The sequence below is a fragment of the Dermochelys coriacea genome, chromosome 1 (assembly GCF_009764565.3).
Source record: "Dermochelys coriacea isolate rDerCor1 chromosome 1, rDerCor1.pri.v4, whole genome shotgun sequence".
Lineage (NCBI taxonomy): Eukaryota > Metazoa > Chordata > Testudines > Dermochelyidae > Dermochelys > Dermochelys coriacea.
In genome coordinates this window covers 58,094,109-58,111,518 of record NC_050068.2, presented here as the reverse complement: position 1 = coordinate 58,111,518, position 17,410 = coordinate 58,094,109, and the positions used below count along the sequence as shown (strand labels likewise).

General features: G+C 38.9%; 1 protein-coding gene across 3 annotated transcripts in view; it reads left to right on the top strand.

The window, feature by feature from the left end:
* Nucleotides 1-17,410, top strand: part of RB1 (RB transcriptional corepressor 1) — a 160,355-nt gene that overhangs the window by 36,744 nt on the left and 106,201 nt on the right. For all 3 annotated transcript variants that reach the window (XM_038386558.2, XM_043504518.1, XM_043504520.1), the window contains 2 exons: nucleotides 11,024-11,172; nucleotides 15,860-15,937. In XM_038386558.2, coding sequence (XP_038242486.1) covers nucleotides 11,024-11,172; nucleotides 15,860-15,937 — 227 coding nt within the window. The remainder of the gene's footprint in view (nucleotides 1-11,023; nucleotides 11,173-15,859; nucleotides 15,938-17,410) is intronic.

Here is a 17,410-nt window from a genome sequence, read left to right as displayed (position 1 = left end):
ATCATTACCGTCTCATCCCTCATAAGTTGGGGAGTGCATATGGGCAATCACATGACACGGGGAACATGGACTCCTTGGGAATCCAGGATGTTCATCAACATTCTGGAACTCAGGGCTATAAGGAAGGCATGCCACATATTTCTCCTGTTCATCAGTTCCCATTATATTCTTATGTCGGACAACACCTCCACTACTACGTCAACTGTGTTCAGACGCAGTCAACCTCTGGAATTGGTGCATCACCCACCAGATCCTCTTATCTGCATTCTATCTCCCAGGGACATAACGTGATTGCAGACTTGCTCAGCAGGCAGTTTGTGATTGACCACGAGTGGGAACTCCATGACACTGTGGTATGTGACATCTTTGACCAGTGAGAGTCTCCGACCACAGATCTCTTTCCCTCACCCATCAACAACAAATGGAAGCACATACTGCCATGGGGACGGAGGGTGTCTTGATCTCCCATCTCCGGGCGATGCTCTCATACTCCCCTGGTCAGACCAGATCAACTATGCCTTACCTCTTCCACTCCAACCATGAGTATGCCGCGAGATCAGATGAGACAGAGCAACAGTCATCCTGATCACCCCTTGCTGGCCTAGACAATTGATTTCCTAACCTCCTCTGCATGACTGTCCATCCCCAAATTTCCATCCCTACTTTCACCAATCTACTGACACAGCACAAGATCAGACATCCCAATTCACAAGTGTCTTCTCAGAGTATTGTATTTGTATGAACATCTTCTCTAGAACTGGCATGTTCATCAGAGGTGCAAAACATCCTCTCTAGCAGCAAGAAAGAGTCCACTGGGCATTGCTACCGGGCCAAGTGGAAACACTTTGCCTCCTGGGCCCAACAAAATCAGCTTTCCCCAGAAGTGGTGAGGGTTCCCCTTCTTGAAGGCATCGGGTCTCGCTTTCAGCTCTCTTAAGGTCCACTGAGTGGCAGATAGCACCGTCCACCCCCTGTGGAAGAAAATTCCATCTTTCCACTTCTGTTGACTGCTAGGTTTTGTGAACCTCCCAATCCATTCAACCCCTCACTCTCCAGTGGGACCTCAGCCTAGTTCTACCTGCACTAATGTAATCACCCTTTGAACTGCGGGCATCATGCTGTGTCCCTCTTTTTCATGAAAGTCACACAGAGAATCTCTAAGTGGATTTTGGGGTTCATTACATCCTGTTATCAGGCCTGCTTGGGATGCTGGCCCAATTTACAAGAGCCCAGGCTTCAACCCTAGCCTCCCTCCGTGATGTGCTGCTCGGGGACATATATAGAGCAGCCACTTGGAGTTCATTACACACCTTTTGCTACGCGTTGTGCCTTGATGCAGGACTCAGTGGTGGATGCCTCTTTTGGTGTGGCTGTCCTCTGCTCAATCATTAAGTCTTCATCCTCACAACCTCGTCTGACTTAGGTAGTGCTTGTTAATCACACTCAGTGGAATACTATAGGTACCATCACTTGAAGAAGAACAACAGGATGTTATTTACCTGTAATTGGAGGTTCTTCGAGATGTGCATTCCCTATCTGTATTCCACTTCCCACCTCGTCTTCTGCTGTGGCTCTGTTGGATATGTGGTGGAGAAGCAACTGGAGATGCAGTCGGTCCACCCCACTCTTTATTACCTCCGATGAAACCATGAGGCGAGCCAAGGGCGCATGTGCAGACCAACGGACACTACTGACAAATTCTCCGGCTCTGGATATGTGTGCATGCATAAACCCTCAGTGGAATACAAATAGGGACCGCACATCTCGAAGAACTTCCAGTTACGGGTAGGTAACCTCCTCTTTCCTTGCTTTGACTTTGAGCTGACTTAAGTCGAATTCTTACATTAGTAAATGTTCATTCCTGTTGAAAATCATAAACTTCTCTAAACAGTAACTTTTAGTGTGTCCTCCTTGTACATTTAAAACTTAGGAATGTTACTAAGAACACTATAAGTGGTGTCACAAATAATTCTTGTGTAACTTTAGATAGTACTTTCATTTTTATGTTGGGTATCTTCCACTGGGGACACAGATTTTAACGGTATATTGAAATATTAGAAAGTAGGGTATATGAACAAGGAAAAAAAGCTGGCGTTAATTGCGTTTTTCCTTTAACAGGATTGGGGAAGGATATTGTCAGTAATGTCCCTGGCTTTTTTTGTCTTGAACCATAACTCGTATGGATAACCTGAATTTGTCTGATTATTCATTGATGAATAGTTTCAAATGGATGGATTATTGGTGGTCTTGTTGTCCCTACTTCATTTGAACTTTAATGGTCAAAAAGACTCCCTTTTTATTCTGAGGACAATTTTAACATCCATGTAAATAAGTAATGGAGAAAGAATAGCCTTAGGGTTAAGATATGGCTCCCCAATTCTAATAAGAGTTTAAATTCATCCTTTGTAAAGTGTATTGATGTAGGATAGACACTATACATAGTACAGCCAAGCTTAAAGATTCAAAAATCCTGAGTCTGGCCCCAAAAGTTGAGCTTTTTTATTTAAAAAAAAAAACAAAAAAACAAAAAAAACCCCACCTGGGTTCTGTACCTTCTCTTTAAATCTTGAGTTCACATTATTTTTTTTTTCAAATGCAACTGAAAACTAGAAACTTGTTTTAATATGAAAGGTGAGATTGATATCACCTGACTCCAGAAGCTGGAGCTTTAAGAAAAATAAATATTTTAATCACAAATTCAATATTAACAGTTGACAATATGCAAAGTATTACATTAATATTCCAGATGAATGCCAGCCACAGTTTGCACAGGCACTGCTTAAACTCTCTCACAAATCTGTTAGAGCTTCTCAATATTGATCAGTAACACACTGTAGTATTCAAGTCCTGGTGACAGTGGAAAGGCTTTAAATTTTGATATGAATAAAACAAAAGGGGACTAAAATGAGACTAGTAAAGTAGAACAGCTGGGCTGAACAGTTACCAATCACCAAACTGACAATTACCAATCTAGAATACCAATTTAAAATGAAATTTTTATATTATATTTATATTATATTTTTAATTTATAGTATAGTAGTTTATACATTGATATAAAGCAACATATAATTTATAAAAGTCAATTCAATAAAGATGAAATTAAACTACTTTGACTTTTTTTTTTTTTTTTAAAAAAAAAACATGGTTTTGACCTTAATGAAACAAAAATCTAAAATTTTCTTCTGTGGAAAATTTCAAAATGTTAGGGTTTTTTTGTTTTTGTTTTTTTGTTCCCCAAAATTGTGTAAAATAAATTTAACTTTTTATTGAATGGAAATTCCAGGTTCTTCGAGTGTCCTCTGTATATTCCCACTCTTGGGGTACCAAAGGCTTCAGTATGTGATCCACAATTGGAGGTTGAACTGGGTCCTATGATTATGTCAGACAGCCTTCTCCCAAGCAAAGTTGTTATGCATGAGGTAATGCCAGAGTCCCACTGTATCCTTCAGGCGAATATGATACCAGCTTGGGGAAGTTGGCAGGACTGGCCTATGCCTCCTTGAATATCCCAGCTGTACCGGCCAACTTCTTCTCCTTCCCCTTACCAGTCTAGAATGTTGAATTCTCTGGTGCTGGAGCATCTTCCAATGTAGTCTGTGGATATGAGTTACAGAATGCCATCAGTAGCTTTGGAGAAGAACTTGCATCCATTTTTTTTCATATTCTGGGGTCTACTGCCAAGGCTAAATTCTCCTTTCCTGTATTAGAATGGCTGTGGCAACTTCAAAATCCCTTGATCCAAACCATCTTTGTGTCAACCAGTCTCTAAAAAGGCAGAAAAATTATGTCAGATCCCACAGGATAGGTTTTATTGTTTTTCATGTGCACCCTCAGTCAAACTCCTCATAGCAGCAACACAGAAAAAGTCTAGATCAGCTTTTCAACTTTCCACCCCCATGGATAAAAAGGAAAAAAAATGAATTCTCTGGGCATAAAATCATTTTCTTCTCCTTAAACATGTGCATAGCTACTAAGCAGTTATGGATAGATATCAGTGTATGGGAGACAATATCTGTCTTTATTAAACGTTTTACCAGAAGAGCAAAATAAATTAATATCAGCCCTTGATAGAGGGCCAAAATGTGGCCAAGCATGCTCTTAAGACTTCATCTGATGTTTCTGCTACTGCCTCAAGATCATTGGCATCTGAAATAGCTCTGCAAAGATGTACTTGGTTATGTTTAACTTCTCTCCGATTGAATCCTGGATTTAAAATAGAAGACGAACCCTTTGAAGGGGATAATTTACTTAATGCAAAAATGGAGAAGACACTGGGAAAACTGAAAGGCATGATCCACAGCAAGATAGTTAAGGAGGCAGAATTCCTATAGAAGGGGGATGTAAACACCTGTGTTGAGGAATCACAGGCAATATCCCATCTTCCTTTTCCTCTTATTATAATCAGAGAAGTCAGCCTTACATCACATGAAGGCAGACCACTTCAAATACCAAAAATTTTGTAAGCACTTTATGTGAAAGAAAGCCTAGTCAAGTATAAATAAAATCTTAAGTGAATCAAACAGTACCATAATGACAGGTTTCAGAGTAGCAGCCGTGTTAGTCTGTATTCGCAAAAAGAAAAGGAGTGCTTGTGGCACCTATTAAATTTGTTAGTCTCTAAGGTGCCACAAGTACTCCTTTTCTTTTTGCAAACAGTACCATAGAATCTCCATGAGTAGAAATTCCATGTTTCATTAAGAGTATAGCAGTAGGATTATACTACCGACTACCTGATCAGGACGGTGATAACGATTGTGAAATTCTCAGGAAGAAGTGAAATGTTCCCAGTAAATATGAGGATAGTTGAAATAACATCAGAACAGCCATACTGGTCAGACCAAAGGTCCATTTGGCCCAGTATCCTGTCATCCAACAGTGGCCAATGCCAGGTGCCCCAGAGAGAATGAACAGAACAGGTAATCAAGTGATCCATCCTCTGTTTCCCATTCCCAGCTTCTGGCGAACAGAAGCTAGGGCCACCATTCCTGCCCATCCTGGCTAATAGTCATGGATAGACCTATCCTCCATGAATTTATCTATTCTTTTTTGAACCCTGCTATTGTCTTGGACTTCACAATGTCCTCTGGCAAGGAGTTCCACAGGTTGATTGTGCGTTGTGTGGTGAAAGACTTCCTTTTTGTTTTTAAATCTGTTGCCTATTAATTTCATTTGGTGACCTTGTGTTATGAGGAGGAGTAAATAACACTTCCTTATTTACTTTTTCCACACCAGTCATGTTTTTATAGACCTCAGTCATATCCTCCTTAGTCATCTCTTTTTCAACCTGAAAAGTCCCAATCGTATTAATCTCTCCTCATATGGAAGCTGTTCCATAGCTCTAATTTTTGTTGCCCTTTTCTGAATCTTTTCCAATTGCAGTATATCTTTTTTTTGAGGTGGGTCAACCATATCTGCAAGCAGTATTCAAGATGTGGGCGTGGGCATACCATGGATTTATATAGAGGCAAACAGGATATTTTCTGTTGTCTTCTGTATCTTAATGATTCCCAACATTCTCTTAGCTTTTTTGACTGCCGCTGCACATTGAGTGGATGTTTTCAGAGACTATCCACAATGACTCCCAAGATCTTTCTTGAGTGGTAACAGCTATTTTAGACCTCCTCATTTTGTATGTGTAGGTGGGATTATGTTTTCCAATGTGCATTACTTCGCATTTATCAACATTGAATTTCATCTGCCATTTTGTTGCCCAGTCACGCAGTTTTGTGAGATCCTTTTGTAGCTCTTCGCAGTCTGCTTTGGACTTAACTATCTTGAGTAGTTTTGTATCATCTGCAGATTTTACCATCTCACTGTTTACCCCTGTTTCTAGATCATTTATCAATATGTTGAATAGGACTGGTCCCAGAACAGACCCCTGGGGGACACCACTATTTACCTCCCTCCATTCTGAAACCTGATCATTTATTCCTACCCTTGGTTTTGTATCTTTTTAACCATAATCCCAAATTCTTATTGTGTTTTCTGTGTTTGTAGCCAGGATGGGATATAGAGATGAAATTTTTAGACACCACTAATGACTGCTTCATGGATCAGATAGTCCTGGAACCCTCAAGGGTTGAGGCAATTCTTGACTTAGTCCTTATTGGCACACAGGATCTGGTCCAAGAGCTGAATATAGCTGAACCTATTGGCAATAGTGATTATAATCTAAATACCAAAGAAACCAAATACAGTAGTAGTTGACTTCAAAAAGGTGTGAACTACACAAAAATGAGGAGGCTATTTAAATAGAAATTAAAGGAACAGTCACAAGTGAAATCCCTACAAGCTGCATGGAAACTATTTAAAAACACCATAATAGAGGACCTGACTAACTGTATATCCTAATAATTAAAAAAACAGCAAAAGGACCAAAAAAATGCCATCATGGCTAACCAGAGTAAAAGAGGTGGTTAGAGACAGACATCTTTTAAAAACTGGATGTCGGATCCTAGTGAGGAAAATAGAAAGGAGCATAAACTATGGCAAATCAAGTGTAAAAGTATCCTTAGGCAGGCCAAAAAAGAATTTGCAGAGGAACTAGCAAAAGACACAAACAGCACATTCTTTAAAGTACATCAGAAGCAGGAAGCCTTCTAAACAATCAGTGGGGCCACTGAAGGAATGGGATGCTAAAGGAGCACTTAAGGAAGACAAGGTGATTGTGGAGAAGCTAAATGAGTTCTTTGCATCTGTTTTCACTGTAAAAGATGTGAGGGTGTTTCCCACACCTGAGCCATTCTTTTTAGGTGACAAATCTGAGGAACTGTCCTGGATTTGGAACAAATTGATAAATAGTAATAAGTCATCAGGACCAGATGGTATTCACCCAAGAGTTCTGCAGGAACTGAAATATGAAATTGCAGAACTATTAACTGTAATATATAACCTATTGCTTCAGTTCTGATGACTGGTGGATAGCTAATGTAATGCCAATTTTTAAAAAAGCTCCAGAGGCGATCCTGGCAATTGCAGACCAGTAAGTTTAACTTTGTTACCAGGCAGACTGGTTGAAACAATAGTGTAGAACAGAATTAACAGATACATAGATGAACCCAATTCATTGGAGAAGGGTCAACATGGATTTTATAAAGGAAAATTGTGCCTCACTAATAGAATTCTTTGAGAATGTCACCAAGCATGTAGACAAGGATAATCCAATGGATATAGTGTACTTCGACTTTCAGAAAGCCTTTGACAAGTTCCCTCACAAAGGAATATTAAGCGAAGTAGGCCTTCATTGGATAAGGGAGAAGGTTTTCTCATGGATCAGTAATAGGTTAAAAGATAGGAAACGCAGGGTAGGAATAAATGCTCAGTTTTCAGAATGCAGAGAGATAAATAGCAGGGTCCCCCAGAGATCTGTACTGGGACTGGTGCTGTTCAACTTATTCATAAATTATCTGGAAAAAGCGGTAAACAGTGAGGTGGTAAAATTTGTAGATGATACAAAATTACTCAAGATAGTTAAATCTGAAGTTGATTCTGAAGAGCTACAAAGGGATCTTGCAAAACTGGATTGACAGCAACAAAAGTGGCAAATGAAATTCAGTGTTGCTAAATGCGAAGTAATGCATATTGGAAAAGATAATTCCAACTATACATATGAAATAATGGGATCTAAATTAGCTGTTACCACTCAAGAAAGAGATCTTGGAGTCATTGTGGATAGATAGTTCTCTGAAAACATTCGCTCAATGTGCAGTAACAGTCAAAGTTAACTATGTTAAGTACCAATAGGAAAGGGAGAAATAAGACAGCAGAAAATATTATAATGCCTCTATATAAATCTATGGTAGACCCCCCCCTTGAATATTGTGTGCCATTCTGGTTGCTCCCTCTCAAAGATATATTAGAATTGAAAAAGGTACAGAGAAGGGCAACAAAAATGATTAAGGATATGGAACAGATTCCGTATGAGGAGAAATTAATAAAACTGGGACTTTTCAGCTTGGAAAAGAAACCTATCGTATCCCCCCTTGTTGAGGTCTATAAAATGATGAATATGGTGGAGAAAGTGAATAAGGAAATGTTATTTACTCCTTCACATAATACAAGAACTAATGAAGTGAATAGGCAGCAGGTTTAAAACAACCAAAAGGAAGTACTACTTCACACAACACGGAGTCAACCCGTGGAACTCATTGCCAGGGGATGTTGTGAAGGCTAAAACTATAAATGGGCTGAAAAAAGAATGAGGTAAGTTCATGGAAGATAGGTTCATCAATGGTTATTAGCCAAGATTGTCATGGATGCAAGGCCACTCTGTGGGTGTCCCTAAACCTCTGATTGCTAGAAGCCGGGACTGGATGACAGGGAACAGATCTCTTAATAGTTGCCCAGTTCTGTTAATTCCTTCTAAAGCATCTGGCATTGGCCACTGGTGGAAGACAGGATACTGGGCTAGATGGACCATTGCTCTGACCCCCTATGGCTGTTTTTAACAGTATCCTAAATGGCAAATAACTTTTGCAGACACAAGACAGGTCAAAGAACTCCTCAGTCACATCTTCCTAACTGAATGTCAGGCACAAGTTTGACATGTTAGTCAACAGCTTCAAACCAATCTTGGAAGATCCCATCTGTGGTTTTGGAGACTGTCCAAGTTTTACAGTGCATGGAAACTAACAGAGTATTACAGATATAGTAAAGAGAGGCTATACATCAAAGTCAAAGCCTTTCCTCCATTCAGCTCCCATATTCCCTCCCTTTTCAGGAGGTACTGTTAATAAAGGAAGTACAGGCTCATCTGAGTGCTGTAAAACAAGTACCTCTGAACTCCAGAAACAAAGGATTCTATTCCTGTTACTTTCTAATCCCCAAAAGCCTCAGACCAATTTTAAATCTCAGAGCTCTAAACAGATGAATCAGGAAACTTCAGAATGCTGTCTCTGGTTTTAATAATTTTGTCTGTCAACTTCAGTCTCTCCGGTCACTTGATTACAGACCTGAGGGTGGCTATCCTTCAACAAAAAAACTTCAAAAACAGACTCCAAGGAGAGACTGCTGAATTGGAATTAATTTGCAAACTGGATACAATTAATTTAGTTTTAAATGGAGACTGGGAGTGGATGGGTCATTACACAAAGTAAAACTATTTCCCCATGTTATTTCTCCCCCCACCCCACTGTTCCTCAGATGTTCTTGTTAACGGCTGGAAATAGCCTACCTTGCTTGTCACCATGAAAGGTTTTCCTCCTTCTCCCCCCCCCCCCCCCCGCTGCTGGTGATGGCTCATCTTAAGTGATCACTCTCCTTACAGTGTGTATGATAAAACCCATTGTTTCATGTTCTCTGTGTGTGTATATAAATTTCCCCACTGTATTTTCCACCAAATGCATCCGATGAAGTGAGCTGTAGCTCACGAAATCTTATGCTCAAATAAATTTGTTAGTCTCTAAGGTGCCACAAGTACTCCTTTTCTTTTTATTCTAGATAAATTTGCTTCTCTTGACCTCAAAGGGGCATATCTCTATAAGGCTATCCCACTGCAAATATCTACCTTTTGTCCTTGATTCAGACCACTTCAATACAGAGTCTTACCTTTTGGCCTCTCCTCTGCGTCCTGAGTTTTTATCAAATGTCGGCTCCAGTAACATCTCATCTGAGGAAGCAAGGGTTTTTATCTTCTCTTACTTAGACGATTGACTACTGAAGGGCCAGTCCAAAGAAGAATTAGAAGAAGCCATTGAGGTGGCCTGCTCTCATTTCAAAATCTTAAGTCTTTATAAACCAGGAAAAGTCCCTTTTTCAATCGGTCTTCAACTCTGTGAAAGAAAAGCTTTTCTTCTAGAGGTTTTGTAAAATAACCATTTCCATACAGAGGTTGATGCTACAGCCCTTTCAAATGTATTTTCTAATGTTTTTGGATCTCATGGCCTCTACAACATATGCAATTCCATGTACCAGGCTCAGAATGAGGCAGCACCAAAACGGCTTAAAATAGAGTACTGAACGGCATTCAGCTTTCTGTAATTTGGTGCTTGCATCCATAGCATGTCCTCGGAGAATTGAGGGTGATCCATCTGGCTCTCAAGGTATTTCTTTCGCAGCTAAGTAATACTGTTAATCAGCTGGCCTTGGCAAGCCCTGGCATAAATTTAAGTACTGGATCTTGATTGAGATCTGAAGTTCATTTTGACAGAGCAGTACTTCAATCATTAGTCAATGAAGACTCTGCTCTCTCCTTTATTGATGTACTGCTTTATTGATGTACTGCTTGTCAAACTATCCCAAGAGTGGAAATATGCAGAGGACACTCAAAGAACAAAAAAAGGTTGGTTACTTGTAACTGAAGTTCTCTGAGATGCACTCTGCATATTCACACTCCCTGCCTGCCTTTTCTGCTCCTGCTTAGTCCTAATTTTGTATTTACTTGGTATTGAACTTTAGAGGTTGGAAAGAACTGAGGGTAGTGGCACCAATGCCCATGCCATGCCCCTTGAGTCTGCATGGGGGTTGCCGGTGGGAGGAGAAACGGAGGGTGAGCCACTCCTAACAGGCACCTCTACTAGAAGGTACTGCTGTCTTGCTACACCCAGTGGGTGCATTCCAAGAGTGTGAATATGCAAAGTCCATCTCGAATAACTCAGGTTACAAGTAACCTTCTTTGTAGAGCTTTTGGGAAATGTAGTCTTTGCTTGCGGCCTAACTCTGGATGTTACAGGAGACTAATGCTTACCCACCATTTGCAAAATGATTTGGAAGCTGTGGATGAAAAGTGCTGAGTAGTGTTAAATTCCATACATAAGTAGCTTTAAACACATAATGTCCAAAGACTTATGCAGACAGTTTCTCATTAGTTTTCTGTTCATGTGGATTTTGTATGATGCACTCCCCTTTCTTGGCATATAAACTATACTACTGTATAACATTTTTAGACTCTCTTCTTAAAACCATGTCACCCTCTTTTGTGGCTTAAATGTAAGGTCAGAAGTATTTGGTTTTTAGTTAAACTTGTTTTTTGTTTTTTTTTGTTTTTTTTTAAATCCTGTGGTGATGCTGACTGTCTTTTTTACAGAATCTCATGTGAGTGCAATGTCTATTAATGGCTCAACTCGAGCTCCAAGGCGAGGTCAGAACAGGAGTACACGTACATCAAAACAAACTGACACAGATACAAAAGTTATTGAAGTCCTTTGTAAAGAATATGGTTGTAGCTTAGATGAGGTAAGATTTGTGCTTTTTTGAAAAATTCACTATTTTAGATCTTGGTGTAATGTCCATCAAGCAAGGCAATATCCAAAACTATGATTAAAACCTGATATTATTAAGGCAGTAGTAAACCATTTTTAGTTACCTGATCATCAGTCTGTTTAAATCCAGTGGTCAGTCGTGTTACCCCTTTCTCAATATTTCTTCCTCTGTTTTGTTTAAAAATCTCCCTTTTGCTTTTCGAGTGCATGCAGTTGCCTTTTGATATGGGAGACTTAACTGTGAAATAAAGCATCTAACTTTAGTTTTTCTTTGAGTACTTGATGTGTGGATTCTACTCGTGGTGTGCCCCAGTCCAGCCGCTTGCAATGTTTTCATTAGTAGTTTCTAGTCAGGGTTGTACTCTCCTTCCCTAGGGTATAATACTCTCAACAATCCCAACTGCCATTCAATTCCTTTGGACTACCCTAAGCCTAGCAAATGGAACGACATTGATGTCCTCTTTATAGTTAGTTGTTAGGCTAGCCAATACTGAGCTATTGTGGATTAAGTGTTTACTAGTGTGTGTTGCTTCTAATTTAAAAAAATATAATTTAATTTTTTTTGTTCCCAGTCAATTAGTATGCTTTTACTCACATGAAGAGTTAATGACAGAAGCCCTATTGACGTTTTAAAATATCTCCTATGGTTCTCCATATGATGAGTCTCTATTTAAGATTCAGGATCCACTCTCATCTCTAGGTATACATATGCCAGCTTGCAGGAAGGAGAACTTTCATTCTCCATCCTTCTTCCTTGAGATATAAAAATACTGTGCCTTTCTTTTTTTTTTTTTTTTTAAACAAATCTTCTGACCAATCTAAAAAGAGATGAACTCCATCTCTGTTCTTGCTAGCCGCACAGTCAGAACCGATGCACAGAAGTTAGATTTTGATGAAATGATTTGAGGATCTTGGACTAATCTACAAGGATCTGTAGTCCTTCCTTCCCCCCTTTGGTTCCCACCTGTTCTTTTCGCAAGAGGTTTTGGATGGTAATCACTACAAACCAATGGGTTCTGCAGATCATCAGGGATGTTAAGTTGCATTCCCTTTCTCCCATTCATACCCTTTCCTGGTCTCTATTCAGCGATCATTCTCACAAGAGTGCTGGGTCAAGAAATACTTGACCTAATCAGTCTAGGAGTGATAAGATTGGTAACACAAGAATTTGTGGGAAAGGGCTTCTATTCCCCTATTTTCTTATACCAAAAGAGAAAGGAGATTGCCATCCAATCTTAAACATCAGGAATCTAAACAAATACATTAGGTTGAACCAACTTTCATATGGCAACTCTTGCTCCAATTATTCCTGCTTGAGATCCCTTGCATTGGTTCATTGCCCTTGAGTTACAGGATGCTTATTTTCATGTGTTGACATGCCATGCACATAAGAAGCAACTTTGATTTGTGGCTTTAGGAATCCACTATCAATTCTGAGTACTTCCCTTTGGAATTTCTTCAGTTGCACGGATGTTCACCAAGTAGCAGCCTATCTAAGCAAACAGGGATTACACAAAAACAATGAGGAGTCCCATGGCACCTTAAAGACTAACAGATTTATTTGGGCATAAGATTTCGTGGGTAAAAAATCCACTTCTTCAGATGCATGGAGTGAAAATGTGGGTTTTTTTTACCCAAGAAGGCTTATGCCCAAATAAATGTTAGTCTTTAAGGTGCCATCGGACTCCTTGTTGTTTTTGTGGATACAGACTAGCATGGCTACACCTCAGATTACACATTTTTCTTCATCTGGGTAATGGGCTTGTACGAGGAAAATCTCGGGAACAGGTAACCTTAGAAGTGAAGAAGATCCCGTTTTCATCCCTAGCTTTGAGAATCAATTTAAAAAAAAAACCAGAATCTGATTCAGGTATAGCTGATGGAATTTGTAGGGGCTCAACTAGATTCAATAGCAACAAGTGCATTTCTTCCACAGATTTCAGACCAGAAGGCACTTTATAATTTACTTTCACAATCACACTCGGGCATCAGTGAAGATATTTCTCAAACTTCTAGACCATAAGCTTTGATGACTTTGCCCATCTGTGATTGACCTTTTCAAGCTTGGATCAAGTCAATATACAAACCTTTGAAGTGATGGGACAACAAAAGAAAATGTACATGTGGGAATACCATTTGCTGTTCCAATACCATCCACAATTCTGATGTACCCAAGAAGCACTGGGGAGCACATATAGGTCTGATGCCGACTCAATCTGTGGCCTCATGGGGAGTCCTACATACACATAAATGTTTGAGTCTAGCTAGCAAGGCAACCACTGATCAAAGATTCTTTCATTCAGATTCTCTTAAACAGCAGCCCACTACATAAATATAAATAGAGGCGCAAGATCAGATCTATGTCAAGAAGTCAGAGATCTGCAAGAATGGTATATTCAGAATCATATCAATTTGATAGCTCTCCACCTTGCAGGGGAGAACAGTGGCTTAGCAGACTCACTTAGCAGAAAAGTGACTGTCTCATGAGTGGAGTTAAATTATTCATTATTAGCCAAATCTTCTAAAGATGGGAGGGTTTCTTCAGATAGACCTGTTGCTTCAAAGCATCTGATTTGTTCTCAAGCAGGAAAGAGTCCGGATTCTGTAGTGGATGCTTTCATGATTTGCTGGTCATTCCAATTGATGTATGCTTTTCCTCTGTTTTCTCTAATTCCAGGGGTGTTAAGGAAAATAAGGCAAGGAGGCTTGAGGTTATACTGATAGCTCCCGCTTGTCCTTGCCAGGTCTGGTTTTTGTAACTCCTTGATTTTGTCCGATCATCAATTTATCATGCTTCTGTTTCAGTACAACATGATATTGCAGAACCATGGCTTAGTTTTTCACCTGAATCTAGCATTACTACATCTCATAGCTTGGGTGGTTTCTGGATGTCTTTATTAGGTAGAGAATATTCTTCAGAAGTAGAGAACAGCTTACTTCAGAGCAGGAAATATTCTGCAAGAATTACATATACTTCAAAATGGAAGCACATCTCCTTATGGGTATTATTGAAGGGTCACGTTATTTCTCAGTGTTTTAGTCCAAAAATCTTAGGTTATTTATTTATAGTTAAAACATTGCAGTTTGGTTCTTCAATTAAGGTAGATTTGGCAGTGCTATCAACTTTTCATCTGCTTATAGAAAGTTTTGGTTTTCTCTCATCAGTAAGTAGATTTCTGAGACCTGTTTTTTTGTGTTCTTCTATAAAAAGAAGATTGCTCCAACATGGAATTTAAATCTAGTGCTTCCCCCTCTAATGGAACCCCCTTTTGAATACTTATCAATCTGTCCAATTTACTTTTAATCTGTGAAGGCGGCATTATTAGCGGCAATTACCTTAGCATGTAGGATAAATGAATTACAAGCATTAATGATTAACCTTCCTTACAGTTTTTCATATGGACAGGGTAACTATGAGATGTCATCCATCTTTTATTCCAAAAATATTGTTGACTTTCATATCAATTTATTTTTACCAATTTTCTTTCCAAGACCTCGTTAGTCTCCAGCTGAAGCTAAATTACATACCTTGGATGTGAAAAGATTCATTGTTCTACAATCAGGCTAGAACTAAATCTTCCTGTAAAACTTCAAGATTTTTTTATTGATTATGGTAATAAATCCCAGGGGATGGCTGCTTCATCTCGAAGACTTCATCTCAAAATGGGTATCTATTATATTTGAAATGCATATATTAAGTCCCCTTTCAAACATTTGAACTCATTCTACCAGAGCAGAAGCGACCTTGGTATCATTTCTAAGTCAGGTACCAATACTGGAGACTTGCAGAGTAGTTACTTGAACTTTAGCTCAGATGTTTACAAAACATTATTTGTTAGTGAACGCTTCTAGTACAGGTGCCCATTTTGGAAGGGTGGTTTTGCAATCTTTTCCCCTCTCCTTCCCCAAATAAGTCTTATTTCCCACCTCCATTTGAGGTTACTTCTAGCTGATCACCAAAAGTGGGATCCATATGTGGAGTACAAAGGAGGAACATCACTTTATCTAATAGTAACTGAATCTTCGAGATGTCTTCGCATGTGGATCCCAAGTCATCCCTGTCCCTTCCCTGGAGCTTGGAATCTTAATATATTTTGGATTCTTAGCGGTGAAGAAACTGAGGGGCAGTTGGGGTCATTGCTCACTTTATGCCCTCGGGAGAGGAAGTGCAAGGACATGAGAAGTGTGAGCATGACTCTTACAGGATGCTGATAATGGAAACACCAAGCTACTGTGCTGGGGCACTCGCACACTATGAATAGGATGCACATGTGACAATCTCTTAAAGAACCACAGTCACTGTAAGGTAACTGCTCTTTTAATCAGCATATAAGCATGTAAGAGAGGGATATGATCTGCACAGTCTACTGTGAGCAGAAACTGAAGAGACTGGAGCTCAAGAGTACTATTATTTCTTTTCCCCCAGTTTGACCCTTCAGTTTTTTAACAGTGGATATAGATGTTCACAAAGTTTAGTAATTAACTTAAATCTTCAGCTGTGAGGTTACTGTTAGTACTTAATTTCAATCTGAGGTAATTTAAGAATAGCTTATAATAAGCTTAGCACAGTCAATTTGTTTTGCTGGTGTCTTGTTTGTAAAAATAACGTATGTTTAGTATCTCTCTACATTGGTAATGTTATGCCATTTTACTTTTTCCAGGTCAAAAATGTATATTTCACAAGCTTTATTCCATTTTTGAATTCTGTTGGTATTGTAACTTCACATGGACTTCCAGAGGTAATTAGACTAATTAATTAAAAATAGTTAAATATACTGTGGTTCATTCTAAAATGTTTAAGATCATGTAAGTGTCCTTTCACTGTACTGCAGTTCCAGTGTCAACTTTAGAAGAAGCCTATAAATGGATTAAGGTGTGTTTCACAAGAAAAAGTGCCTTAATAGGATTTCCAAGGTTCACAATAGGCCTTTTGTTTAAAAGTAGTTTTAATATAGGCTATACAGTTGTGTAAATTTTATTTAAATTTTAATAATGAGCTTCCTGGGGATGAACTTGCTACTCTTCTCAAAATAAAGTACAATTTTAAACAGTGCTTCATTCCTCTGATTTCAATAGGTTACTTACTTGTATTAATGCTACAGCAATATAAAGGCTGCAAAATCAAGCGAATCTCTGTAAAATTAATTCTACACCTTCTCAGTTTTAAATTTAATTCAACCTGGTTAATCTGTTCTTGGATATATAAATATCCTCAAGATTTAGGCTGTACTTTTGCAGTTGACTAAACTATTGACTGCTCTACCTCACAGAGAGCCTTCTTTACTTCATTGGAGCTCAGTGTGGGTGCAACAGTCTGCCTACATGCGTTACAATTGCTGGACTGAGGCCTTAAGCAGTAAGCATTTATGAAGCATAAAATGTATTAACTTGTTTTTTTAAAATTGGATTAAAAATGGCCTTTACACAGTTAAACCTACTATAAATCAATCTGTATTCGTGGAAAAGCTGGTAACTGGAAAACATTTTATTGAAGTTGTTGTATAAACCAGAATCTCCACAATTCCTGGCAGGCTATATTTTATTCAGGCTCTTAACAGGAATAAACAAAGCAAAAACATAAGACCCACTATAGACCTCTTCTGTCTTGAGTTCCATGCCCACTACTACTTTGATAGTCTTTACCAACAGTAAACTTACAAGAAAAACAAAAACAGTTCCTAAGCATAGGAAACTCGCACCTTCCAGCTCTGGCTGAACTTCCAGTCACGCTCAGGCAAAGTTAGCACGCTACATAGTTCCTAACTGACAGATTAATGCAGCCTACCCATCAAACAAATCCAGTTGTTTAACTATTGCTAGTTCTGCATAAACCTCTCACACAGAATTTTAATATCAAAACCACCTGAAAAACATTATCTCCCAAACTCTGTGGATGAGAATCCTATGCGATGGTACCTTCAAATTACTGCAAGATTACAAATTCTACCTTCTTTAAAAGTGCCATCGCCCCAGGATTCTCTCTCTTCCAGAGTGAGGAACTCTAAAAATACCACAAAATAAAGGACTGTACATAGTGCAATAGGCAGTGGTCAAATGTAGGCCTGAACAAAACTAGCAACAAATATCAGAATTTTCAGCCTTAGTCGTGATCAGTTATAAGACCTAGTAGCATATGTCATTCAGTTTGATTACAAGAAACTTAACTCATTTCCATAAATCACTGTTGGTATTGGATATAAATATATTTAGAC